Source organism: Phoca vitulina, unplaced genomic scaffold (assembly GCF_004348235.1).
Source record: "Phoca vitulina isolate PV1807 unplaced genomic scaffold, GSC_HSeal_1.0 scaffold108, whole genome shotgun sequence".
NCBI classification, from domain to species: Eukaryota; Metazoa; Chordata; class Mammalia; order Carnivora; family Phocidae; genus Phoca; species Phoca vitulina.
In genome coordinates this window covers 1,201,430-1,229,055 of record NW_022589811.1, presented here as the reverse complement: position 1 = coordinate 1,229,055, position 27,626 = coordinate 1,201,430, and the positions used below count along the sequence as shown (strand labels likewise).

General features: G+C 50.2%; 1 protein-coding gene across 2 annotated transcripts; it reads left to right on the top strand.

The window, feature by feature from the left end:
• The first annotated feature begins 96 nt into the window (after window positions 1–96).
• Window positions 97–27,572, top strand: KCTD10 (potassium channel tetramerization domain containing 10). 2 transcript variants are annotated; one of them, XM_032398013.1, is made up of 7 exons: window positions 97–173; window positions 6,457–6,670; window positions 15,726–15,895; window positions 18,859–18,945; window positions 19,260–19,312; window positions 20,329–20,524; window positions 24,818–27,572. In XM_032398013.1, the coding sequence occupies exons 1-7, from the start codon at window positions 171–173 to the stop codon at window positions 25,040–25,042; spliced, it is 948 nt and encodes a 315-aa protein (XP_032253904.1). In that variant the 5' UTR covers window positions 97–170; the 3' UTR covers window positions 25,043–27,572. The 2 variants fall into 2 exon arrangements, with proteins under 2 accessions (XP_032253904.1, XP_032253903.1); XM_032398012.1 differs by having other exon boundaries at window positions 18,856–18,945.
• Window positions 27,573–27,626: the final 54 nt, after the last annotated feature.

Sequence of the window (27,626 nt, the reverse complement as noted above, 5' to 3'; positions counted from 1 at the left end):
GTGTAGACTTACGACGGACCCTTTAAGACGGCACCCTCTGAGGGGCGGAAGCGGGCTGCGGCAGCGGAAGTTCCCGCCCCGGCCCCGCCTCTGCCCCCGGCTCGCGCGAGCTGGGTGTTTCCTGCCTCTCTCAGTCCGGGTTTGGAGACTCAGGCGTCCTCCGACTTTTCATGGTAGGGAGGGCGTTGCCCACCGACTGGGGGCTCTGGGCGGCTGGGAGAGCCCGGCAGAGGCAGAGTAGAGAGAGAAGGGGCTGAGGGGGGGTGTTGCGATGAGGGACTGTCGCGAAAAGGGGAGAGGCGGTTGGGGGATTGGAGGGGGGCGAGGCCGGGGGTGGGGGAAGGGCTTCGGTGGATAATTGGAACGGGGGGTCCTTGGCTGTTCGGGATCGGGAAAGAGCATTTGGGCTTGGGGGAGTAGATTTGTGTGTGGGTGAGTTGGGGTGGTGTCTCTGAGTCTTGAGTGCTCTTTGGAAATGGGATTGGTGATTGTGAAGAGAACAAAGAGGGGTCGTCGAAGATGGACATTGGGGTGGAAAGTGAAGGTGGGAGGGTGTTGCGAAAGAAAACGGTTAGGTTATGAAAGAGCGACGTGGGATTCCTTGGGGCGGAGCGTTTGGGGTTTTTTGGAAGTTGTGACTGCAGTCTCTGGGTTTCGGGGAAGTGGAGAAGGGACTTCCAGGTGTTTCTAAACACAAGGGCGAGTGGAGGGGGCGGGGGGAGAAATAGAGGCAGCTGGAGGGCAGATGTGCATCGGTGCCTAGAGGGATGCCGGGGGCCTGAGGTCAGGGTACCTTCACCCCACGGAGTCCAGCGCCCTTAACTGGCGCTTTGGTACCTATCTAGTCACTTCCGTTGGAGCCCGAAGGGCCACACCTAAGGAGCTGGGAATGGGTCACATGCTGTCACACAGCTGTGGGAATGGTTCTGTTTGCTTGTGATCCTTTAAGGGTCTATACCTTAAATGGCTCTTTGGCCCTGGGTGGGAATGACCAAAGTTCAGCCTTGCTCTTTTACTTCTTCTTTGCCTTGTGTCTTTCCTGGAAAATGCAGTCTTTAGAGAAGATGAGTTTCAAGGACCCTGCTGAAGAAAATTTAGCCAACCTGTATCTGACTTTGCTCCATTTTATGCAAAATCAGGAGCACCTGAGGGGAAGGAGGCATTAAACCAGTGTGGTTCTCAAACTGGTCCCCAGACCAGCAGTAGCAGCAGCATCACCTGGGAACTTGTTAGAAATGGCCAAATTTTCAAGCCCTACCACTGACTACTGAATTAGTCTGGGGGTCGGGCTCCTCAATCTGTTTTAACACGCCCTGTGGGAGATTAATGATTTCTTGATTTGGGTTTTGTAATGAAAGGGGCCTGAGTCAGAGGACCCTTATAGTTCTGATTCTTCAGTTTTCTCCCCTAAAAAGTGGGATTGATGATGACATCTTCTTCACTGGACCCCTGGGAGAAAGAGGCCAATAGTTTGCAGGTTACACAGAGGGAGAGAAAGTAATTTAGCAGAACACTTGGAAATAGCAGTAGCTGCCCTATAAGTAAGTTTTGGATGCAAAATAATACTACAGTTATGTGGATGATGTAATGCGGTTTGGTTGAAATGGAGCAGCAGACTTTCCTGAGTTGTAGAAATGCCCTTAGTTTGGGCAAGTTTTATAATTAGCCAAAAGGTAGTGACTCTTAGATCAAGCTGGTTAAAGAAACACCTTAGCTCTGTGGCTCTTAGCTGGGGCTGCACCTTAGATCATCTGAAGAGCTTTTTAAATACTGCTGAGCTACCCTCCCCCCCATTCTGATTAATTGGCCTGAGGTGAAGCCCAGGCGTCTGCTTTTAAGTGCACCCAGGTGATTGTAGTAGAGCCTGGGCTGGGACCTCTGGTCTTTAAGTTTGAGGGACCCTAAGGGCCAGGTGCCAAGTACTTTAACATTCATTCCCTGAAGCTTATTATGAAGATTATGGCTTTGCCTTCACTTTACAAGGTAGGAAACTGAGACTCAGTTAAAAGGCTTGTCTGAACCTCACACAGGAAGTGGTGGAACTGAGACTAGTCTAGGTTGCTCAGACTTTTTTTTTTTTTTTAATTTGACAGAGAGATAGCGAGAGCAGGAACACAAGCAGGGGAGTGGGAGAGGGAGAAGCGGGCTTCCCGCCGAGCAGGGAGCCCGATGTGGGACTCGATCCCAGGACCCTGGGATCATGACCTGAGCTGAAGGCAGATGCTTAACGACTGAGCCACCCAGGCGCCCGGTTGCTCAGACTTTTGATCGAACCTTCTACATGCACATCTCCCCCCAACACACAAGAGAGAGACAGTTCCACAGAGAGCTGTATAGAAAACATCCAACAGTGAGGGATTTGGTGCCTTTCTCTCCTATTGTACTTGCCCAAGCCTCTTTGCAAGTCAACACTTTTCCTCCTTGGGCTGATTTTTATTTTTTAAGTATGTATACAGTTGCTTCCTGTCTGTGGCTCTGAAGCTGTGAGATGGGGGCTGCTTTTGTTTATGATGCTTTGGTTTATTTTTATGTGTGATCAGGAATTCACTGGGCCAGTAGAACAAGAGGTTGGGGAGCTTCTCCAAGATGATGAAGTTAGTAGGTGTACAGAACTGTTTAGAGCAGTGGGTTGCAATCTCGGCTGCACATTGGAATCACCTAGGGGAGTTTTAAAAAACTTCTGTTGCCCAGACCATACCCCCAGACCAGTTAACATCAGAATTTACACGGATAGGACCCTCATGTCAGTAATTTTTTTTTTTTAAGTGGAGAGCCACTGTTTAGAATCTGCAACAGGATATTCCGGAGAAATCTAACTGGATTAAACTTTTCTCATTGAATAGAATTGGTAACCAATACCTCAAGTATCAGTTCCGTCTTTGTTTCTTGTAACCAGTTTTGCTGTCTCTTGCCCTACCTCCCCAACCTCATTAATGATGAAATCAAATCTTTGAAACAAGTGAAAAAGCAGGATCCCAGGAGCAATGGCTGGGGAGTCTTCTGTAGAGAGATATGCTGGGAGAGGCTTATTGTCTGCTGCTTTGTGTCCTTAGCTCAGTGTCATGCGGGCTCAGGGACATGAACAGTCAGAACCTTTTATCCAAGGGCCATTCCCAGTATTGAGGTGACTGACCTTTGGAAGGGTGGGCTCCGGAAAGGTTCAGAGCTTTCTTTGTCTATTCCGGAGTCGCAAGCTAGATGCATCCGGATGGTTTCTGCCTTTATCTCTTAGTGATTCGGGTGGATGTCAGTAGAGATGGAAATGGTCTTCAGAGAGAAGATAATTTGAGTCTTTGAGAGCATTCTCAAATAATCATAGTGTGAGTCTTTTGTGTTGGGGTGTGTGCTCTGAGCCGGCGGCCGAGCTGAGTGCTCTGTGGCATCCCTCACAGCAGTCCTGGGAGGGAGACACTGCTGTTGTCCCTGTTTCATAGACAGGACAAGACTCAGATGACTTGCCCAGGCTCCCACAACTGGTCAATCAATGGCAGGGCTGGGCGCTTAAATTCAGGTCTGACTTCCAAACCCAAGCACTTAGCCACACACTGCCTCCCATCTTTTTTTCAAAGCTTTTTTAGTACTTGATAAAGAAGGGGGGGTGGGGCACTCCTTTCTCAACGTATATGTTCCAGCTCTATGTATTTCAAGCATGAATGTTGATAAAATCATGGGCTCAAAGCCACACAGGACTTGCCCCTGTCCTTGCTCTGTCACTGACCCACCTCCAGTATCAGTGCACTTTGGGAAGTGACTGAACTTCTCTGGGACATGCTATCCGAATCTACTAGCTGGAAATAACAGCTGTGTTCCAGCATTGTTTGGATTTTAAATGTTGTATGTGGTGGTAGAGATGAAAACTGGTATCTTCTTTTGGGGGGGGGGGGCTGTGGAGGGGCTTTCTGGAACCATGAAAATGTTCTCGATTTTGATCAGAGTGGTGGCTGCACAGATCCATATGCTGGCCAAAACTCCTCAAACTGCACACTTAAAATATACTTTACTGGAGGCAAATTATCTTTAAAAAGGTATTGGAAAGTAAAAGTACACTGAAGTATACTTTATGATTTTTTGTTTCGTAGGTGCCTTACAAAACGCTAGACCATTTCCCAAAGCACGTATTTTTGTGTAAATTTAGATCTGAAAGGGTGCTTTAAAAATTTCCATTTTGGAGCAGTTTTCCCCAACTGAAAAACCCCAAAACTCCACACCTGTAGGCCTTCACCCTCCTCCTGTGCCCTAGGTCTTCAAAGTTTTGAGAAATTCTTTCTTCTCCCAAGCTATCATCCCATGGACAGAGTATTTCTGGGGCGAAGTGTTGGTGATAACCTTTAGTGTAGGGTTTCTGGGGACTGATTTCAAAGGAAAGCTGGAAGGGAGGGGTCACTGCTTTCTCTCTGCCTCTTTTATTTGTGGCGTTAGGCCATAGAGACCCCAGGTGAGTTAAGCTTGAGCTTTTGAATACCTTCTTGGGATATATTCATTTGATGAAGCAAGAACACTTTCTGGAGAAAACACTTTTCTTTCCAGGAGTCCATTCTTCCTGTGCCGTTCTGCAGGCCCCAACAGGAGCCCCCCAGTGGTTGATTTCCAGGCCGCTCTTTTGGGTGGATGGAGGTCGAGAGGGTTGGCCCTTGCCTCTGCTATTCCGGGTCACTGGACAGCAGGTTGCCACTCATCATTAGCCCTTTCTCCCATTGAAAAATAACAGTTGTGTTTTTCCCATTATGAATGTAATACACGTTAATTGTGGGAGATCTGGAAAAGATAGAAAGGCATAAAAAATTTAAAAAAACAATCCTTTTTCAGGATCAGGGTATCGTTTTTTAAAGCTTTGTGCTGTCAACTCCCCCCCCCCCCCGCCCCGCCCCGAGCATGCCTGTTGTCAAAGTGGGGTTTATTTCCTTGTGGCAGTGAGGGAGAACCACGGAGCATCTCAGAAAGAGGATTAGGGCTTGCCTTGGGTGGTTTTGGGGAAGGATTCAGGGAAGTGAGGCTTTGCTCTGTATTTATTGAATGCTGTCAGGAAGGAGGGTTAATTCTTGGATGGGGTCTCAGTAATTCCTGTGTTGAAGGTGGGGAAGAATGGAATGGGGCTAAAGCTCTAACTGGTAAAGAAGCAGCAGTGAGTCACATTGGTCAGGATATGGTGATGTTCGGTCACTTTTTCTGTTTTGGGCAATGGTCTTGTTTTTGTCTGTGTTCAGACATAATTATGGAGTAGTCTTGTTTGTGTCTTGGCCCATCAGCCACTGAGTGGCCTTGTCAGATGGTGACGTGCTATATGAATCGTTCATGTTTGGTGGAAACATCAAGGCCCAGAGATGAGTGCGGGGCCAGGTCTGGCTGTCGGGGGCCGCTTCCTCTGTGCTGTGCCCCATAGTCATAAAGATTCAGCCTGGTCTTGGACATCTTCTCCAAAGAAGAAATGTGTCAAAGAAACATGTCAAAGAAATGTTCTCGTTGAGTACACGTCTGCCAGGTACAAGTTTCCTTTTGTAGGCCTGCTTAAATCAGACGGTATATCCATTTCTCTGAGACGGACATGAGCTGGCCGTGCCATTAAGGAGACTGTCACCAGATCTTGCTGTTCGGGGCACCAGATCTTGCTGTTCGGGGCGGCGCTAGTACAGGAAGTCTCTAATTTTGCACTAACTTGCTTCCAGGGGTTTTTAATGTCTGTCGCGTAGTCCTGAGAAACACGCCCCCCCCCCCATAGGAAGGATTAGGAGTGGTAGTTGGGATCCTACTCGATTCATAAAAGCTTATTTCATCTGGGGCGCCTAGGTGGCTCAGTCGTTAAGCATCTGCCTTTGGCTCAGGTCACGGTCCCAGGGTCCTGGGATCGAGCCCCGCATCGGGCTCCCTGCTCCGTGGGGAGCCTGCTTCTCCCTCTCCCACTCCCCCTGTTTGTGTTCCCTCTCTCGCTGTGTCTCTGTCAAATAAATAAAATCTTTAAAAAAAACAAAACAAAAAAACTTATTTCATCTGCAGTTCAGCTGTTGAGTGGTGAGTGACAATAAAACAGAGAGAGACCCGGGCAGTGCTTTGAGCTGCTTTAGGATGCATCCAGGGTGTTGGTTTATGTGGGGACCAGGCAGAAAGGAAGTCCTCAGGACACGAGAGTCAGTGGTAAACTTGTGCCCATAGGGTCAGCAGGTGAGGTCAGTATATGAGGCTATCTGGGTGGGGTTCGGGGCAGCCAGTACCCCAGCTCCCACCAGTTGTGGGAGCCCTGGTGGCCCAGTTGGCCTTTGATTTTAAGAGAAGCCGGAAATCCAGGGTTTTTTTGGTGAACTCTTCTGAGTTGTCAGCCTTGGGAGATTTAAATGCAGTATAGACTTGAGCCAAGCAAAACACCTCTGGAGGCCAGATTCAGCCCAGAGGCTGACCGAGGTAAAGCAGGCCTGGTGCCGTGACTCTGGTGACCCTGTGTCTTCTCCACGTGTTCCCTGGCAGGAAGAGATGTCAGGAGAAAGTGTGGTGAGCTCAGCGGTGCCAGCGGCTGCTACCCGCACCACTTCCTTCAAGGGCACGAGCCCCAGCTCCAAGTACGTGAAGCTGAATGTGGGCGGGGCCCTCTACTACACCACCATGCAGACGCTGACCAAGCAGGACACCATGCTGAAAGCCATGTTCAGCGGGCGCATGGAAGTGCTCACTGACAGCGAAGGTAAGCCGCCCTCGGGTTCTGGGGCCGTGCTCGTGGCTGGGGGCTTCACCCTAGTTCAGGAGGCCAACGGCACATGGGCAGTTGTCCACACAGGGACACGTTTCCAGTTGTGCTCGGTGTTACCTCAGGGTGTGGGGAGCCTCGAGAGCGCGTCCCCGGGAGACCAGATCTAGTCTGGGGGGTGTCGTAAAGGAGTGCTTCCCTGAGGAAGTGACAGATGAGCCGAGACGTGAGGAGGACATGGAGTCACCTGGGCGGGGGCTCGTAGTCTTGACGCAGTTGTCCACTTGCCGTGTGACTTGGATAAAGTCCAGGCCTCAGCCCTGTGAAGTGGGGGCTGGATTGGCTGCCCTGGTTGGTCCCCTGCCAGGTCTCAGCGATGATTCTGTGACTTCAGAGTGAAACTCGAGTGAGAGAGAGGCATGAATGTTTTCTCTGGACCTTTGTCCTCCCGGGATGGGGGCCTGACAGAGACTCACAGACCTGGACTTGAGTCACAGCTTCCTGTGTAGTAGCTGGTGATCCTAACCAGGTGAAATGGGTACAGTGGTACCCGCCTCTTGGGGCTGTTGGTGCGTAGTATCCAATACACGTATATTCAGGGCGTGTGTTTCTTTCCTTTTTCTTCATGGAAAGTCATGTTCGTGAAAGGCAAAGAATTCTTTAAAGTGATCTTACTACCCAACTGGAACAATCCAAGAGCACTTGGCAAGGGGGGCATTCTTGCCTGGCTGGGTTTACGGGGCAGGTCACATGAGGTTTAAGAATGGCACCATCTTTCACTCTTTGGCCTGAGATTGCTTAAGACCTGGCCAGACCACAGCTTGGCTGGACCCGGCCTTACCTGTTTCTGAGGTTGGTGCCTGTGCTAATGCCCCTGCCTTCCCTGGGACTTTGGTTCCTGGGGAAGGTGGGCGAGTTTTGATACAAGTAGGGGGGATTGGGGACCCGAAGCTCGAGCTGTGTGCTAGTTAGGGTGTTTCCCTCAGTGTCCTGGAGAAGGCTGGGCTGTGGGGCTTGAGGTTCTGCTTCCCTGGGCTTCCTGGGAAACTCGGGTTTCTGGCCAAGCATCAGGTAAATGAGGTTTGAGCCCCAGAGCTTCCTTCTGTGTCTCACCGGGAAAGCACAGAGCTTTTTATGAGTGGGAGGATCCCCTCCGCGGGGCCACACCCAGCATCGCCGGGGGAGTATTTGTAGAGACTGAGACAATAGCGCCCCAGCTGCAGAAGGAAACAGACCTTATCTGAGAACCCAGGATTGTTGTAGCTTTTCTTCCGCCCTACCCAGTCTCTGGTGGGGCTCAGGAAAAGCGGCGGAGTCGCTTTGGAAGTGAGGTTGGAGCCTCACCTCCTTGAAAGCCCTCGCCTTGCTGGCCTCATGCCATGCCGAGGAAGAGCCAGTCCTCAGGCTGGTTCATCCCCCCAGTGGGAGAGACACGGGGATGCTACCAGGGCTCCTGTTCGGGCTTGTGAACAGTTGCCGGAGGCTGGCCTGTCCCCAGTGCTTCCTGGACACCCCAGCGCCTCCAGGGACACAGGGCTGTCTTTGGCACTCCAGTCCCGGCCATTTTCACAGGGCTCCACTAAAGCTCGAGCTCCAGCCCTCCGCCTGTCGTGGAAAGCTCACCGGGTGACATCTTGGTGTTTTTCCTTCTCATCTTAACCCTTCCGGGGTGGTATTGTTGCTACCTTGCAATAAGTGAGAAATCCTTTTCAAAAGCTATGGGGCTTTAAAAAAAAAAAAAGGAAGAGCCACTGAGCTCAGGGCTTGCTGGCTCTTACTCTGCTGGCCTTGGTTCAGTTCACCAAGGGCCCAGCCCCCAGGCCAGGTTGCCTGAGCTCCCCAGCCTTATGGGTCAGCCGCCAGCTTTGTGTCTGATCTTCCAGCCCACCCTGTGCCAGGCAGCGCGATCGCGATCCTGTTGGCCCCTGGTGAGTACACCTCACAGCCTGACCAGTGGCCTGAGTGTTGGCCCAGATACACCCTTTGGTCTACAAATTAACCTAAATGTCCTGCATCTCAAATGTCTCGCATCTCGCAGCTGCACCCTGGGCTTCAGGCAGGAAGCCTGTCGCCTACAGTGAGGTTTGCCATAAACAGGCCAAAACCGCAAGTGCAGCTCTGGGAGGCGAGCGGATGCAGCAGTGTGTCCTGCTGGCCGAGGAACGGGGGCTCCGAGGGCACAGGACAGTGATGTACTGAGCTGCTAGAAACCCCTGAAGGATGCCTGAGAAACCGGTTGCTTCTGGGGAGAGGACCTGGGGCCCAGGGTGGGTGGTACACTCTCCCTAGCGCTCCATGCCCTTCTCTGTTGGCGATTTGTACTGTGTGCGTGTGTGTGCAGTTCCTAAACAGGGAAGTTTGCAGTCAGTGGGCTTGGGCCCTGGCTCTGGCCCAGGGTAACAGTCACAGCTCACGTTGATGGAGCCGCTGCTGTGTATGTGGCACTGGGCTGATTTAGACTCATTTGTCATTTACTGGTAATGGGACAGGGGGCAGGTGACTTTCTCTGAGCTTGTTTCCACTTTTCCAAGTTGTGGATGGTAATGCTTTTCAGGGTTGTTACGGGATTAAATGGGAGACTCAGTCTGTGGGGCCTGCCTGGGTGGGGTATGTCCAGGTGGAGGGAGGAGCGCTGTGAGGGGCTGGAGAAGCAGGTCTTAGCGCCTGGGGGAGAAGTGGCCCGCCTTGGCCTTGGGGGTGAATGCTCTGCAGTTCTACCTTACCCCCAAAGGATGGCTTTTCTTAAGAAGGCCTTTCCCAGACTCCTCCCCAGAAAGGTGTGGTTCTTCCAGTACTGGCATTTTTACCTGATTCCTTGTCAGCACGGAGGGATGTGGCACCTTTCCCAACAAGAGTTCTGCCTCCGTACTCACCTATAGTTGCCTATTTCATAACCCTGTTCCGTAGTACAGTGGTCCACCTCCACACGCCCCCTTCCCAGTGGTTTCTGGTCTCTTGCTAATGTTTCTGGAATGAGGGAGTATGTGAACCAGATTAAAGAAGGGAATCATTAATCTTATTATCAGCACACATTCCCTTGAAAACCAGTGGGGAAATCCATGTAATCTGTGGGAAAACCATAGTACCCGGTGGTTTCCCTGAGATCTCCATGCCTCCTGCTTAAATTAGAATGCCCTCTTCTGTAAAACTGTGAATACATCGAGAGCTTTTAAAATGTGATTAATAAAACAAACTCCCTCGTGCCCCTGATGTGAAATGTTGGGGCCAGGGAGCGAATGGTCAAGAAGGAATTCCTGAGGCATCTTTGGTGCAAAAAAGATGGTTTTTATTAAAGCACGGGGTCGGGGACAGGACCCGTGAGCAGAAAGAGCTGCACTGAGGTCACAAGGAGTGGCTGGTTATGTACTTTAAAGTTGGGAGAGGGTTAGGGATAGCGTAAGTCTTGAAGGAATTTGGAAGTAAGGTTTCCAGGACCTTGAGGGGCTAGATGTGGTTAGGATAAAGTCATTTACAATACTGTCTAGTAAACCCTTAGTCATGAGACCTTTCAAATGTATTTCAATGGGCCTTATGTTTGGAGGATGATTGCCAACATATATTTGGAGCAGGTAGAGATAAAGGAACTTTACAAAGGGATTTTTATATGTTAAAGAAGATTTCCAGGATCCGGGAGATCAGGCTACTACCAAGCTAAGGTTGCTTTTTGTCCTTAGCAAAGTATTAACATAGAGGCAGTTGAGTTCCTGGAGGAAGGTCACTCTGCCTGACCCAAGTGTTAGTCAGTGGGCTGCAAGTTGTAAGGAGATGTAGTTTTTTCTACATTTCTTTTGCCTTTGTTTTCCACATCACCCCCACTCAGACAAGGAATAAAACATTACCTAGGCTGATGGGACCTTTCTTTACCTTCTTTATTTGCGTCTCTCCCTTCCAGAGAAAACCACTTGCCTGACCTTGGGGTCACTAGGTGAATTTCAACCTCCGTAGCACAGTGACTCAGCTGGGAGAGCTAAAGCCTCATACCTGGGTTCTCCCCCCCCACCCCAGCTAGATGCACTGGGTGTTAGCACTTTGAGGAGCTCTGCAGGGGCTTCTAATGTGCATCCAGTGGTGAAAAACACTGATGTGAATCTGTCAGTAATTATGCTATACCGTTTCTGTCCCTAAACAATGTATTGTTGGTGTGTTTTCCGATGTTATATAGGTGATGTTACATTGTCTAAAGTCTCTCTGCTTTCTTTGCATTATGCTTGTTAGATAGAGCCACGAATAATATATAGCTCTAGTTCAAACATTCATGCGGGTGTTCCATTTTGGGATATACTATTGTTTATGGATCCATATTCCGGTGAGGGTTTGTTTAAATTGCTTCCAGTGTTCACCATTTGGAATATTACCTTTCCTGAACATTCCGTGGCACGTGTGAGCATCTCTAGGGCAGAGCTTCCCAACCTTTGCCACATCATGGCACACACAGAAAGTCGTATTTCTGTTTTGGTAAATGAAAAGGCCGTGGACCCAGCCACCAGGGGCTGCAGCGTTGAAATCTTACCCACCACTGGGAGGCCTGTCCTGGAGTTGATTCCTGGGAGGGGCATCCGGGCTAGCATCCATGGCTTGCTTGGTATTAGCTGTTGTGCCGACCTAACTCCCACAGTCCGAATTTGTGCCAACACTGGGCACAGACCTCTTAATCATTGCTAATCTGATGGTTATGATCTGATACTCTGGTTTTATTTAACATTTCCTAATTTCTAGCATGTCGAGCATCTTTTTGTCATTTGTGTTTCATTGTTTAGCTGCCTGATTACATCTTATTTACGTGTTTTCCTGTTTTTTTTTTTTTCCTTATTGCTTTATAAAAGTATTCTGGACCCATTTCTTTGTGATTTTATGTTGTAAATGTTTTCTTCCAACGTGACTTGTTACAGCTTTTTTAATGGTGTTTTTTGATACCTCAAAGTTTTTATGTTTTTGTTTTGTTTTGTTTTGTTTTACATTTAGGTCTTCAGTTACCTAACTGATGCTCAACCAGGGATGAATTTGACCTCCTGGGGACATTGGGCAATGTCCAGAGACCTTACTGATTGTCACAGTTTGGGGGTGGGAATGCTCCTGGCACCTAGTGGGTAGTGGCCAGGGATGCTGCTAAATACCCCACAATGCACAGGACAGTCCCTCCATAACAAAGAATTATCCAGTCCAAAATATCGGTAGTGCTGAGGCTGAGAAGCCCTGCCCCAGAGCTGATTCGGGAATGAGGCAGCTTCCCGGAATCTGAATTTGTAACAAGTACCTCAGGTGACTTATAAATAGGCAAGTTTGGGAACCACAGAAATAGAGTATAAAAACTTTAGGATGCTGGGGCGCCTGGGTGGCTCAGTTGGTTAAGTGACTGCCTTCGGCTCAGGTCATGATCCTGGAGTCCCGGGATCGAGTCTCGCATCGGGCTTCCTGCTTGGCAGGGAGTCTGCTTCTCCCTCTGACCCTCCCCCTTCTCATGTGCGCGCTCTCTCTCTCATTCTCTCTCTCTCAAATAAATAAATAAAATCTTTAAAAAAAAAACAAAAACAAAACCTTAGGATGCTAAGGAGAGGTCAGTGAAGGCCTCCTGCCCCTGTGTCCCCCTCCCCTCCCCCTGCCACCCCGCCCCTGGAGGTGGGGGCAGTGAAAGGAGAGAGGAGAAGTGCATGGCATGCTGGCGGGGCTGGGAGGGGGCAAGCCTGGTCGCCCAGTCCCCGGTCCCTGAGAGAAGCCTTCTCCAGGGTACCCGGAAAGCCACGGGACTCTCCTAAGGGCTGGAATGTGCCCCCCTGGACACTGCTGATGCTCTGTTCTCCAGCGAGGATGAAGAGATATGGGAAGGGCTCATTGTCACAGACCTCATTTGAGTGCTGCCAGTAGAACCCGCAGTGTGCTGCGTGTTTGCCCGTGTCTTCTCTCGTCGTGCCTTTGTACCAGCCCTGAGGGGTGCCCGGAGACTGGTGGACAGGGAGGTTTGGTGCAACGCCCATGTCATCCAGCAAGTAGGCGGCAGAACTGGATTTCCAACACAGGCCCTTGCTCTTAACCACTGGGCTGTGTTGCATCTCCCAAACCATTCCAGAGCCTCCCGCTCTGTGCCTGCCTGTTCTGCCCCGCAGCCTTGCGGGATGGGCCGCCAGCCGCCCTGACCGGGGCAGCCTTCTGAGATAGCCTGTGTGCTCCACGGCAGCTGCCCAGACTCCCCACAAGCGAGGCGGTGCTTGACTTCCATTTGCTTTTCTACACGCGAGGCATTTGAGCTGTTTCAAAGGGGTAGATTCCGGCTTCGAAAGCAACTAAAATATTTTAAAATCAAAATGCTAATTGAAACCTCATGGCGAGCACGCCCAGCTCCTTTGCCCTTATTTGTCCAAAGTATGATTCCTTCACCACAAGCATTTCCTGATGACATTCTTGAGCTGGAGCCCAGTGTCACGGTCTGCCTATTCGTTTATGGAAACTCTGGACTGTCACTTGGATCATTGATTTCAGGGGCCCCTGCTCATTCTGAGCAGCTAAGTTGTCCACGCATCAAAGGCAGAACGTGGACATTTTCTTCCCAGAGTTGTTGAGCTAAATAGGTTTGCCATTGCTTTGAAGACTGAGGCTCTCCTCGTCTTCTCAATTCTGGTGGAAGGAGCTTTCCTGTGAGTTTCTTCCTCGCTTTTTGTGGTCTAGTTCTGCCTCCCTGACTTGGGAATGTCCCTAAAGCTCTCTGAGGCTCTGTTGTCATCTGTGGACAGTGCAGGAGACTTAGCCTCCTTCCGAAAGAACTGCTGGGAAGATAATATGGTTCTTCCACACCTTGTCCGCTCCTTGGCAGGAAAGCACTTGATCCAGGGTAGCAGAGAACTCACAAAACGCCGGCCTGCAGGTGGCCTGCAGATAGGTTTTCTTCGCTCGAGGTTTCACAGAGAGGCCTGCATTTCTGGCATCTCTTGGAATATCAGGGGCTCAGACAGCCCTAGGCCCACATTCCTGCCTAGCTGTTCTTGGCTGGAGTGAGAAGAGCCTCCGCATCTCCTGTCCCCAGGGGGCAGGGCACGTGCTTTCTGGTCAGCCTGTGGGCGCAGGCCCCGTACAGTCATTTATGGTGCTTGCTGCAGGCCCCTGTAGGCACCTGAGCTGCCTGGCAGATACTGTGTCCATGCCTTATTGTCTCAGTGTAGAAAGAAGCAGTGGGATGAGGTCCAGCAGTCACTGTCAGGGTGATGTGATTTACCACGCCTGTGAAGGCCTCTTCCTTCCTTGAAACCAGGATTTGACTCCAGGCCACACGTTTGCACTGTGTTGGCCACACTGGGGATTACTCTTCCCACTGTATTCAGGAAACCGTAGCAGTGGGGAAGTACCAAGCGAAAGCCTCTGGAGGGACAAGACCAGACCTTTAACCAAAGGTCCAGGAGCCCTGGGTTGAGGAGTTTGTAGGATGGGAGTATGGAAACAGGCTTCTTACCAAACTCTCCTAGGGATTGTTGCACATACCAAATAAATGTAGTGCCCTCTAACTCTGAAAGCATACTTGGCAGGCCTGGATTTGGGAAGGGGGCGGTGGGTGGACTTGTGACTCTGGATATGGAAGAGGTGTCTTTGCTGCTCTTGGCTTTTGTGTCTAAGGCAGGGCTTGGGGGTTTGCGGAGGACTCGGGGCAGGGTGACATGGTGTTAGGAGTAGAAGTGTGGGCCCCTTCTCCCAAACTGAGCAACTGTTGAGGAAAGTGAGGCATAAAATTACAGATTCCTGTTTAAACTTAACTGCCCTGTGCCTTGGTGTCCTCTCACCTTGTAATGGGGGATAGGAGACCTGGGGAAGCCCCTTGCTGGGGTTGCCCTGCTGGCCTGGGAGAGGGGGGCCTTCTCTACAACCTGACTTCTTTCTAGAGCCTCCTGTCCTCTGTTAAGACATAACCAGGTCTTTGCTTCATCCCTACCTCTCCTTTCGGTCCCTCCACTTCCCAGGCTTCAGCATTGTTTCCTCCTGCAAGTAACAACCCCCCCCCCCCCGCCAGATATTTCCATTTCTTTTCTTTTTTTTTAAAGATTTTATTTATTTATTTGACAGAGAGAGAGACAGCGACAGAGGGAACACAAGCAGGGGGAGCGGGGAAGGGAGAAGCGGGCTTCCCGCCGAGCAGGGAGCCCGATGCAGAGCTCGATCCCAGGACCCTGGGATCATGACCTGAGCCGAAGGCAGACGCTTAACGACTGAGCCACCCAGGTGCCCCTAGATATTTCCATTTCTGAAGAGGAATTGTGAAAACCTGGGGATCCCTAGTGGGGGTATAGCAGGCCAGTCCCCAGATTGGAGAGGTCATCAAGCTGAAGGGCTTGCCTTCCTGGCCCCCACCCGCAAGAGTGTCTCGCTGTGCCTGATTCTGGTCAGCAGTTGGCACATTTTCCCATAGTTCATGAAAGCAAGTTCCATCTCCCCATGCTAGACTGAACTGCCTGAGGCAAGGTCTGTCTGGTTCACCATCTTCTCTCTGGTCATTGTCACTAGTCAGTAAGTGCTTTTTTGGGGAAGTGAAGGAAGGAACATCCCGAGGTGGTAGTGGTGAGTGTCGGGGATCCCCTTTGGGAGCCAGAGGTTGCAGTCTTCTGCCTTAGAAATGGCTCTATTATGTGGAAATCTGAAAAAAGCATCGTGGAAAGAGGGAGAGTAGATACTTTTACCTCTGGCTTTTCCCCTGTTGTTGGGGTGTGGTCGTTTGGACCCATTTTATCCAGGTATAGTGCACTCTCGGGATGGCTAAGGGATTTTTGAGGACACTTTACAAACATGGTTTTAGGCCTCAGGGGTCCTGGCATCCAAAAGAGCCTGAGACCACATGAGTCCATGGTTGTGGTTGTGGTTGTCCCCAGCCAGCCGGGCCTGGAGAGCATTGCAGTGCTTTCCCAGGCAGGGCTTAGCCCTTTGCTGATAGCTAGGCAGGTGGGGCTGCTGCCCCCTCTGTGGTCCTGCTCTTCCCCTGGAGGTAGAGGGAGCCAGGAGATACCCCATTTGTCCTCAGCACCTTCCAGGAGATGAGTGCCCATGTAACTAGGCCCCCCTTCTCCTCCTCCCATTGCAGGCTGGATCCTTATTGACCGGTGTGGGAAACACTTTGGTACGATACTCAACTACCTCCGTGACGGGGCGGTCCCCCTGCCCGAGAGCCGCCGGGAGATTGAGGAGCTACTGGCGGAAGCCAAGTACTACCTGGTCCAGGGCCTGGTGGAAGAATGCCAGGCAGCCTTACAAGTAGGTATCACCGTTTTTCCCCATATGAGTGGGGAGGTACCAGGCAACCTGCTTTCTTCATTTTCCTCTTCTACAAAATGGGGGCAGGGCAGTTCCTTCCTCACTGAGATTTGCGAGTTCACAAGTAACCCTGGATCTTCTCTCTCCTTCGGTCAGTGACCCCTTAGAGGCTTCCCTGTAATGCTGAGGCCACCTAACTACCCTCTGGCTTTCGATTGCCATGGTGTTGGGTCATTTCACATGTACATTGAAACCCTTCAGTGTGGGGAATCAGTTTTCTGGACGCATCTCAGGACTTATTCTCACCCCACCAGTCATTGTTGGGAGCCTCATATAATCTCTGCAGACTCAGACGCCCCTCACTCCTCAGCTGGACCCAGGGCAGGACCATTGGGGTCAAGTTTGGTGATAGCAAAATCCCTATAAAACCAAAATGCTTCTGGACATAGCCAGTGGCCATTTATTTCAAGCAAAGTTCCGACATGGCAGAGAATCATAAGAGTCCCTTTAGGTTTTCGTAGGAATTGGATCTGTATATCTGAGGCTCTTGTTTGTGCCTCCCTCAGGCCACGTGTCTGTCTGGCCCTCCACTGGAGCAGTACCCTTACTGCCTAGCTCCGTGAGGAACTGTTGTTTCCACATACCACCTCTACCCCAAGAGTCTGAACTCATTGTAAATCTAACTGAATGCTATAGCCTTTGCCTTAGTATTTTTATTTCATTTTTGTTTGTTAAAGTAATGTATATACATACTTTTTTGCTCTGTTCTTTTTTTTTTAAGATTTTATTTATTTATTTATTTGAGGGGGATGGGTGAAGGAGAGGGAGAATCTCAAGCAGACTCCATGCCGAGTGCAGAGCCCGATATGGGGCTCGATCTCACCACCCTGAGATCATGATCTGAATCGAAATCAAGGGGCACCTGGGTGGCTCAGTCATTAAGCGTCTGCCTTCGGCTCAGGTCATGATCCTGGGGTCCTGGGATTGAGCCCTGCATCGGGTTTCCTGCTCTGTGGGGAGCCTGCTTCTCCCTCTCCCTCTGCCTGCTGCTCTCCCTGCTTGTGCTTGCTCTCTCTCTGTCAAATAAATAAATAAAATCTTTAAAAAAAAATAAAATCAAAATGAATCAAAATCAAGAGTTGGACGCTTTACTGAGGCGTCCAGGCGCCCCTCTTCTGTTAATTCTTTCAACAATTCTATTTGCTTTCATATTTCTTATACTGCTATTTATTGATATTTCAGTTTTCAACATTATGTACTAGCGTATAGAAAATTAATATTTAGCTGATGCACTACCGCTACACCCTGCCCTCCAACCACTACCAGACATGTACACATGTTCCTTCTCCTCTTTTCCCAATATAGTGTTTATCACAGCTTTGGTTAAATCAGTATTCAGAGTTTACATTGTGATGTCTAAGTGTTGTAATAGTTGAGTCACAGTCACAGAGTATACAGTGAAAATTTTCTTTATTGTGCAACGTTTCAGTTTTCCAGAGTTAGTGATTGCCTCATTGTTTTGTCTGCTTTGTTTTGTAAGTGCATATCCATAATTCATCCCTAAATGGTAAGAAAGTTCATCTCCTATTGGTGTGTTTCTTCTTTGTCTTAGAGACAAGCTCTCTGGGTTCCCTTCCTATGGTTTCTCTTAGTCTTAAGATCGAACCTTCAGGACTGACCTCTTCTCAGTTTCTGTTGCTTTTATCTTCCTCTCTACTTTCTCAGAGGTTTTCTTCAGTTTTATCTTCTCAGCCCTTCTTTTGAACTTTTCATTTCTGCTATCATATTTCTAATTTCCAAGAGCCTTTTCATGTTCTCTGAGTGTTCTTTTTTATATAGAACACTGCTCTTGTTTCCTAGGATTCAGTATCTGTTCTCCTCTGTCTTGAAGTTTTCTTTCTACTGCCCTTGTCATGACTCCTTCCCTTTTCCTCTATATTTTGGTTTCAGTCTCATGGTTGAGAGGCTTTCCACATATAACCTGATCATCTTTGGTCTGTTAAAATTCAAGAGTAAGGTTCTGAAAAGCTGTATGTGCGTGGGTGAGGCTTGTTGTCCAGTGGGCTTTAGTGGTAGATGATAAGGCTCTTTAGTGGGAACCCCCAGTGTCAGAATCTATAATAAGCCTTTTCCTGGACAGATCAGATCCCTATGGAGGTATCCTCCACTCTCTTGCCTGCTGGGGATAAGCCTGGCTGGCTGCCTTCTGGGATCTACTTGAGTAGGAGAAGGGGCTGGGAGCTGGGGCTCACCATTTAGTATGTGGACCATTCACTTAATCCCCCTCTTTTCAGAAGAGTAGCTCAGCCCTGTCCTCATCTTACAAACCACTCTAGGAAAGCAGACCTTTCTTCTGCCTGGGGAAGGGGATCCATTTGGGGGAGCGGGTGTCTCACTGAGGCTTCTGCTGACTGGCTGGCAAGCCTCTGCTCTTGCCGTCTGCCCACCAGCCTCCAGAACTGTTTGAAAACCTCCAGGATTCTTTCCCATCTGCTTACTCGTTTCCGCCTTCTCTTACCACTCAGTTAGCCCTCATCTTCTTCCCCGAAAGCTTCAGGTTTTTGACATCTTTTGTCTGTAGACCTCACTTCTCCCATTCTTTTTCTCCTTCTAGGCTTATACTTTTTAAGTTCTTTCTACGGTTGTTCCAGTGGGGTGCTTCGATGCGATCATACTTCATCTGCCATGTTTAGAGTTTATTTTTAAGTGACTCCCTGGGCTGTGGAAGTGTGTCATCGTTGTTAGGATGTATTGAGCGCCCTGGCCAAAGAGCAGACTTACTGGAGAACTCGACTCTTGGCCGTCCCCCACCCTAATTCACTGGTGGTAAGAATCCTCCTCTCTTCCCAGTGCTGGCAGCCCCATCTTCCCTCGCCAGAGCCCTGTCTTTGCCCTGCAGGCCAGCTTAAATAATCCGATGCTGGGCAGGCCTCCTAGGCTGAAAGTATGTTTTGTTCCAGCAGAACAAAGATACTTACGAGCCTTTCTGCAAAGTTCCTGTCATCACCTCATCCAAGGAAGAGCAGAAACTTATAGCGACTTCCAATAAGGTATGTTGGAGGCACTCTTACGGCCTTTCTTTAGCTACCCAAATGATGAATAAGGTTTGAAATAGAGACCTATAGAAGTGCCTGAGCAAGGCCTGAGGAGGGATGAAGAACGGGAGCCTGCAGCTCATCTTGTGTGGCCCCCCCACCCCAGCTGTGGGTCCTGCAGTCTCCCTCTCTGCCCCTGCCCACCCCCTTCCCCCAGGCTGACAGCTGTGTTCAGCTGCCTCCTTGACCTGGTGGCAGGGCCCAGCCCCCAGGCCACGGTCCCTCCACCCCAAGTGACTCTCTTCTTTCTCTTTTGTGACCGCCATCAGCCAGCCGTGAAGCTGCTGTACAACAGGAGCAACAACAAGTACTCGTACACCAGGTAGGTGTCCGCGGGGGGGCCGCCCCACATCAGCTGGGGGGCTCCTGCTCTTATCTGCCAGTGAGGGGGGCCCTCCGCACCTCGAGGATGCCCAGGGAGACAGACGATAGGTAACCATAAAGGCTGTCCTTTTGAAGTATATCATTCAGTGGGCTGCAGCAGATGGACAGAGCTGTCCAGCCATCATCACATGCCTGCTTTGTGGACACTTCCATCACCTCAGAAAGAAAGCCATTAGCAGTCACCCTTCATTCCCCCCAGCACACACACACACCCCCCCCCGCACCGACCCTTGGCAAACACGGCTGTCTGCCCACTGGACACTTCATGGAAACGGGACCATGTAATACCTTGCCTTTGTGACTGGCTTCTTTGACTTAGCATCATGTTGGCAAGGTTCATCCTTGTTGTGGCGTGTGGATCAATATCCATCTGCCCTTTTATAGCTGACTAGTATCCCATCGTGTGGATCTTTACTGCATTTTGTTGATCCATTCACCGGTGGATGCACATTCAGGGTTGTTTCCACTTTGGGACCATTGTGAATACTGCTATGAACATCCGTATACATATTTTCTATTTGGACCGAGGTTTTTTTTTCTTGGGGGGTACCTAGGAGTGGAATTGCTGGGTCCAGTGGTAACTCTAGGTTTAGTCATTTGGGGACCTGCCAAACTGTTTTTCCAAAGGAGCTGCACTATTTTACATTCCGACCAGCAATATATACAGGTTTCTAGATGTCTTCTGGCTCTTGGGACCATGTGGTCTCAGCTGTAAGGGGTTTAATGAGGTTCCTCAAGACCCATAATTGGACCCAAGTTGGAAAGTCTCCCTTGGGCAGTTGCATTCTGCCACTCCCGGGGCTCGCGGGGCTCCCTCCACGCTCCAGACCTGGTGCCTGTGCCCACGGGCCCCGAGTCATTCCTGATTCCTCCCCGGCCCAGGCAGAGCCCAGCAGAGCGGCCGCCCTAGCCTGGGACGGGGAGACACTCACCTTCTCAAATGCTCTTTTGCAGCAATTCTGACGACAATATGTTGAAAAACATTGAGCTCTTTGATAAGCTGTCTCTGCGCTTTAATGGAAGGGTCCTGTTCATAAAGGACGTCATTGGGGACGAAATCTGCTGCTGGTCCTTTTACGGTCAGGGCCGCAAGATTGCCGAGGTCTGCTGCACCTCCATCGTCTATGCCACGGAGAAGAAACAGACCAAGGTCAGAGCTCCGACGGGCGGCTCTGGGTGGCTGGGCTTTGGGTGGCTGGTCTGAAATGCGTTCTTGTACCGCTTCCCTTTCCCCTGGAGCAAAACAAACCTAAAGAGGGAAAGGCTTTAAAAATGCTTTCCTTGACGCATGATTGCTCATTGTGAAAATACTCATTATCTTCGGGGCCCCGGGGAGAGTCACATCTAGGTCTCGGAGAAGCAGAATGGCATTTCCTTTCTGACCATTCGCAAACAGGGACAGTCCTACTGCACCTCAGTCCCTTTGCCATAAATGCTGATTCAGAGCAGCGCCCGGCTGGCTCCGTCGGTGGAGTGTGCAACTCCTGATCTCTGGGTCCTGAGTTCGAGCCCCACGTTGGGTGTAGAGGCTACTTAAAAACAAAACCTTAGGGGCGCCTGGGTGGTTCAGTTGTTGGGCGTCTGCCTTTGGCTCGGGTCGTGGTCCCAGGGTCCTGGGATGGAGCCCTACATCGGGCTCCCTGCTCGGTGGGGAGCCTGCTTCTCCCTCTGCCTGCCGCTCCCACTGCTTGTGTGCTTGCTCTCTCTATTAAATAAATAAATAAAATCTTAAAAAAACAAAACAAAACCTTACAAAGAAAAAAGTTCAGCTGTATCCTCAGACCGCTGTCATCGTACCAGCAGCCTTGTCTCCTGTCAGTGACGGGACATGGCCCTCTGCTGCCCCTCACCCTCCATGTACCACCATTTCCCGCCAGCATGGCCCCAGCCCATCTCAGTCGTCAGAGGGACCATGCTACCTTTAAGAGCTTGACCTTGGCTTTCTAGTCATGATCTACGACTTACTGCCACCTGTCTATCCTCCTCTGGCCCACTGACCTGGAGTGGCCCTCCACCCTCATGGACCTGCTGGGCATTCCTTAGCTCCCAGGCTTGTTGGCTTCCTTCTGAGCACACAACTTCCTGACAGATCTGGACTCTGGATGCACTTCTCTGTCATCTCCAAACCAACAGACTTGACCTCTGTCACTGTTCCATTCTGGGAAGCTAGATCATGCCACAGGGTGCTGTCGGAGATCTGGTCCCTTCAGATCTTCTGCTTGTTTGCCCTTCTTGGGCTATGCAACTCAGTTTTCTTTCTCTTTAAAAAAAAAAAATCCTACGATACACTTTGTCACTTCCCTCTGAACCTTGATAAAGGGACCCTGATTACCAGGGACATGCGGTGGGTCTGCTGAGCAGATTTTCACGCCCGAATCTGTAGGTCATCCAGTCAGGCTACCATCATCAGTGTGACTCCAGGAACACACAGTTCTCTGTGATTCTAGAGCTGGTCTCAGAAGAAAAGGCAAATGAGAGAAAATGAGACCACAACGTAGAAACCAGAGTTCTTAGCGTTTTTTTTTTTAAACTTTAAAAACATTTTATCATTGGTATTTAGAATATATCCCAAAAGATAGGTATTGGTTTAAGAGAGCCAAAAAGGGAAAAACCCTGAGGTTCCTTCTTCTTTCAAAGATTGCAGGGGGACTAGAATCGCCTGCTTCCCTTTACCACATTAGCAAGACGCACACCTCTTTTCTCCTGTGAGCTTTTTTTAGGGCTGTGAATTCCACCTGTAACTAGCTTCCCTGTCTTGTCAGTTTGGTTTTGTTGTATACACGGGTTGCCTTTGCCTTTGGATATTAACAGGATAATCGTCATATTGATTAAAGCTTTAAAATACTACTTTACATTTTCAGAGTTTAACAGGGAGCAAAGGATTCAGAGACCACACAGTCTGATCCCAGCCATTTGTAGGTTAGCCCACAGGTTCCAGAGGAGGCCTGTGCTTGTGTTTCTGAAACTGGCTGGAGGTGGGGCCCCGGCTGGCAGGCCACGGCCCCTAGCCACGACCCCCTTTGCTCTGCCATCCTGTCCCCAAGGGCTTCTTCCTTGCTCCAGGGCTTTGAGGGGGACTGGCTTTCCAGGGGGTTCACGTCAGGGGATAGCTGCCCTTACACGAGCAGGTGCCTTCTTCTGGCCAACACCGTCAGGAGCCGTGCTTTGGAGCCGACACTTGTGTTTTGTTGTTTCAAGTAACGGGGCAGATGTTCCTGCTGGGGGTTTTTGTATCGCTGTCTTTCTTGATACAACATTCCAGGTGCTCTGCTAATTCTTTTAATCATTTAACTGTCTTCTGTGGTTAAGCTGGAAAAGGTATGGCTTGCTGAAAGTAAGGCTTAAGTAGATATGTAACACATATGTTGTCCATTTGGTTCTTGATTCTGACTCACCGGGGACTCGGTGAGAATAGAGCACAGAGCCACGCCCTTTATTGGTCTGTTTTTGGTCTCTTGTTCAGATTGTATCACTTCTGTTGCTGTGTCTTCCAAGTTCACGGACTCTCCTCCGTCATCTCCATTCTGTTATTGAACGCTGCCAGTGAATTGGGTTTTTGTTTTTGTTTTTGGGTTGCTCTTGGTTACTATATTTTTCAGTCATACGGTTTTCATTTCTTTCTTTGATGTTCTGTCTCCTTGCTGAGACTTCCTGTGTTTGCATTTGCTTTAAGAAAGTTTGCCCTTCCTTATCGGGACATTTTTATAACAGCTGCTTTCAAGTCTCTGTCAGATAATTCCAACATCTTGTGTCATCTTGGACTTGGCATTGGTATCTTTTGATTACGTTTTCCCTCAGGAGTTGAGATTTTTCTGGTTCTTCATTATGCCAGGAACTTTCGAATTGTACTCTGGATATTCTGAATGTTACAGGGCTCTAGGTCTTGTTTAAATCCTGATGAGAACATTGATTTTTTTTGTTTTAGCAGGCAGGTGACCCAGTTGGGTTTGGGCCACAAGTTCCAACCAGCTGTGGGTCGCAGTGCCAGTGACCGCCCAGGTTTCAAAGCCTTCAGATCTGGGCCGCGCTGGGGGCGGGTCTGTGTCCCGGGCAGCAGTCTGTGCCATTGCTCAGTTGTGTGTGTGCTCTTGAGGGACAGGTTGACAGCCGGGCTCAAGCCCAGGAGTTCATGCACAACCTCAAGAAGCTACTTTCCCAGGCACCCATCCTTTGTCATCTTTTGGTGCTTCCTGCTTCCCTGGGGCTCCCCTTTTCTGTCATCTGGCCAGAAAGCTGGGGCCTCAGGTCCCCGCTGTGCCGCACACTGCCCGTGACTTGACCTGTACCTGGAGCCAAGTGGCGTGAAGAAGGGAGAGAAAAACAGCAGGGATTTGCTCTACCCTGATGGGACCACAGCTCTCCTCATCAGAAAGGAAGGTTCCCCTTCAGAGTTTTGACTCCCCCAGGCTCCGGCCTTTGCTGCCACAAGATTTTTGGGGGGTGGGAGTGCAAGAGAATGGAGAAAAGAAAAAAGGAAAACCTGGAACTCTCTAGGTGTTGGGAGACGCTGGTGCCCCTCTGGGGCTCTCTGTGCTGATGCTTGTTCCGGGGTTGCAGGCTGCCCTGACCTACCTCGGGGCAGGAAACTCTCTGCTGGTTAGGGGTTATTCCAAACTCTGGTCTTTTCCCCCCGCCCCGTCTGCCACGATTCATGTCGCTCAGTCCTCAGCCGCTGCGCATTCTTTCTCCTGGTTCTGTGGTCTCAGTAGGAAAGACAGAGGAGAGAGTGCTGCCTCCATTTCTCTGGGAACCTCAGAATCCTGCCTTTGAAAGCAAAGTCTCCACTCTGTGAGTCAAGTGCCCGGGGCCCACTTGGACAGCCTCCCTCCAGTTCCCAGTGCCTTAACCCCAAAGGACAAGCAGCGGACACGGAACTTTACCAAGCAGGAGGGGTCATGTCCTTTTCAGCTGGTCCCTGTTCAAAAAAATGGGGCTGCTTTAAAGGCTGCTCGAGGTTATGGAGCAGCTCCAGGGGTACAGATCTATTGTTAGTAGAAACCTTTTGGAAACGACCTCATTGGTTAATTGCATTGTTACATTGTTGTAATTCCCTGCTATGGAAGGATCTCCCAAGTTAGGGGAGAGCAAAAGGTGCAGAAGAGGAGTGTGTGATGGGCCACCTTTTGTGCATTTTAAAGTGTGTGAATATATAGGGGAATATAAAGGTGTGAATATATAGGTGAATATATATGATCCTACATTTATAGGCACTGTATACCTTTTGTTTCTTGTGTAAGCACCATGTGTAAGTATTGCCTGTTGTAAATAAAAGCTACTGTAAAACTAATAATGGCAGTCTTAAAAGGAATGCCAGGGGCCTGATAGAGCCAGGGGCCCTTCCCAGAAGTAGCAGGTGGCAGCAGGGGTGGTGGCGGGGGGGGGGGGGGGGGGGGGGGGGTGTGATGCTAACTTACCTGCCTTGTGTTTTGTTGTGGGGTTGCAGGTGGAATTCCCAGAGGCCCGGATTTATGAGGAGACCCTCAATATTTTGTTGTACGAGGCCCAGGACGGCCGAGGACCTGACAACGCACTGCTGGAGGCCACAGGTGGGGCGGCTGGCCGCTCCCATCACCTGGATGAAGATGAGGAGCGAGAGCGGGAGCGGATCGAGCGCGTGCGGCGGATCCACATCAAGCGTCCGGACGACCGGGCCCACCTCCACCAGTGAGCAAGCAGGCGAGCCGCCCTCCTCCTCCCCTCTCCCCTGCTCTTCACTCCGATGCCTGCAGCCTCCTGGGCACCTTCCACTTCCCCTGGAGTCTGGAGATACTTTTTTGTAACAAGCCAGATGATTATTTTGGTATTTCTCGACCAGGTGACTGTCTTTCTCCAGGTGAATGCACCCCTGTTCTTGAGCAAGCTGTGTCCAAGGTCTCCCCTTCCCATGGGGATCTGAGAATCCTTGGAGCCAGGCTTTCTTGGTTCTCGGAGAAAAGTATGAATGGGTATGAAGTAGATGTGAGAAATTTTGTTTGCAGTATTTATTTTGATGGGTGCTGACTACCTATTCGGGCTTTGGGGCGGCATTCCTTCGGGGTTCCGTCTGAGCGCTGCAAGAGGGATCCTGCAGTTGGCAGCCACCAGAGGTTTCCCTGAGCTGCTTGTTTCATAATCCTCCGGCCCCGCACGCTGGCTGCGTTCCTGTGCGTTAGACCAGGCCATCTCCGGGGCTTTGCCGGAAGTCCGTTCGGCCCCAGGATCTCGCCCCTCTGGCTTGTGGGTAGATGCTTGCAGTTTGTGGCACGGAAGATAGGACCGATGAGCTCCATGCCTCTGACTGTTAGAGCATAGCTCTGGAGGCCTGGCTCTGTTGGAGGGGCAGGCCTGTTGGGACCCCCACATGCCTGGCTAAGGGCAGAGCCGGCCCTGGCAGGGAGTGCACCTTTCCTGGCTCCTTCCCTACCTCCTGCCCCTTCCACTTGCCCCCCCTTATTGACCAACGCCTGGTTATGGGTGGAGCTCACACACCGCCACTTCCCGTGCTCCATTCTTTCTTCCTCAGCCTTCTTCCCTGTTAAGCTGGGCTTCCTGTCTCAAGTAGAAGCCCTGCCCTTCGCTTAGAAAGTGGACGTGGCCCGGCCTCTGTCCCCCAGCCTGGCATCCAGGCAGGAAGCCCATTCACACGAGCAGTCTTGGGGCAGCTTGCTTGCTGTAGACGCAGCCATCACCCCGAGACCGCCTTTGTGTCTTTGCCTCTGGTTTTTACACAGTGTGGAGTGACCACAGCGAGCCAAGTTAGAGGATGTGCAGCGCCTTTGGGGTCCAGCTAAGTGTTTGTGTTCGTGTTTAAGGGACGTGTGCGACTGTAGATGGGGATGTGTGCTTGTGGGGCGCAGGGGGGCCCGCGCTGGAGCCCAGCCGTCCGCACGATGCTCGTGTCGGACGGACGTTCTCGGTTATCTACCTCCCAGTCTCCTCTGCGCCTGGGAAGGGACAGAAGTGAGTGGTGACTGATGTGGCTGGTCGCGACTAGACTAGGTAGAGTAGTTACAAGGAGATGTGAACGCGTGTAAGGTAATGGATGGCATTTGTCTGCTCTTCAAGGGAAATGTTACTGTTTTATACCAAAGGTATTAAGGTGGGCAGCCTTTGACACAGTGTATTCCAAAAAACAAGTTTATATTTTGAAACGGTTTTTACAGCTTAGGCTTTGTACGTACTGCCCTTCTTGGGACAGTTGTATGCCTTTATTTTGTATCCAGCAGCAAAGCCTACGATAAAACTTAAAAACAATCGTGACTGAACCTAAAAAATCATGTATGGGGGTCGATGCCTTTTAAACTGTTTTGTGGGGTACTTTCTATATTAGGCCATTCGGGTTTTATTAAGTGCTAAGGAAAGGGGGGTTTAAATACTGTTTGGTAAATATTTTATATACCGTCTTAGTTTTAAACACCAACCCTGACGTTTGGGTTGAACTTTTTTAGAAAGTTAAAGTGAATGTCAGTTGTGATGTTTTCTGTAGGAATGGAAAAGCCATCATATGAATTTTTTAAATCTTTCTGTGGAGAGTAAGTTTGTGGAACAATCGGGAGTCGTTTGGGCTTCTACACCGTATGAGCTAATGTTTCTGGCAGTCTCTACACTTGTAGTTTTGAGTCTTTGCTTTCCTGGGATCTGAACAGGGTCCTGAAACATCCCGTGGTGAACGGTGCATGGTTAGTTAGCTGCACGGCCGGGGGCGGACAGCAGGTGGTGGCCAGTCCAAGCTCTGCTAGCAAACGTATTGCACAAGAAACCGATTTTTATGCCAGCATGAAGGGCAAACAAAGGTCCATATTATACTTAAGAACCATCTAAGTAAAACACTGGCCTGAGATTTGGTAAAGAGTTAAGTTTTATTACATTGTAAGAGCTTACAGTTGAAGTAGAACAGCTTTTTCAAAGAAGTCCTTCTTTGTGGTGACTGGGGGCCTGTGCCCGAGACAATCCTGGAGTAGCCGCTTCTGCTGCCCCCTCCCCCCCACGGTAGGTAGCGCATGAGCAGCGTGGCCGAGGTGCAGGGAGCCCGCGCTCTGCGTAGGTGGGCTCGCCTGCGCCTCCCAGCGGCTGCTCGGGACCCACGTCTGTGCCCCACTGTGTCACTAAGCTTGCTTTTCGTGCTACGAAAAAAATGCTATAAACGTTAGTAGTCGTCACGGTCTGTTGTACGCGCATTTGTGGACGTGTAAAATAAAAGTTACATAATGCCTCTGTTTAAATGTTTTCTGGGTCTTTTCAGAAACACCCAGCACGATCCAGCCAGCGCGAGG

Coding starts and splice junctions, on each gene's coding strand:
- KCTD10 (XM_032398012.1), top strand. Junction 19,313..20,328: donor AACAAGTACTCGTACACCAG/GTAGGTGTCCGC, acceptor GCTCTTTTGCAG/CAATTCTGACGACAATATGT. Junction 20,525..24,817: donor CGGAGAAGAAACAGACCAAG/GTCAGAGCTCCG, acceptor GTGGGGTTGCAG/GTGGAATTCCCAGAGGCCCG.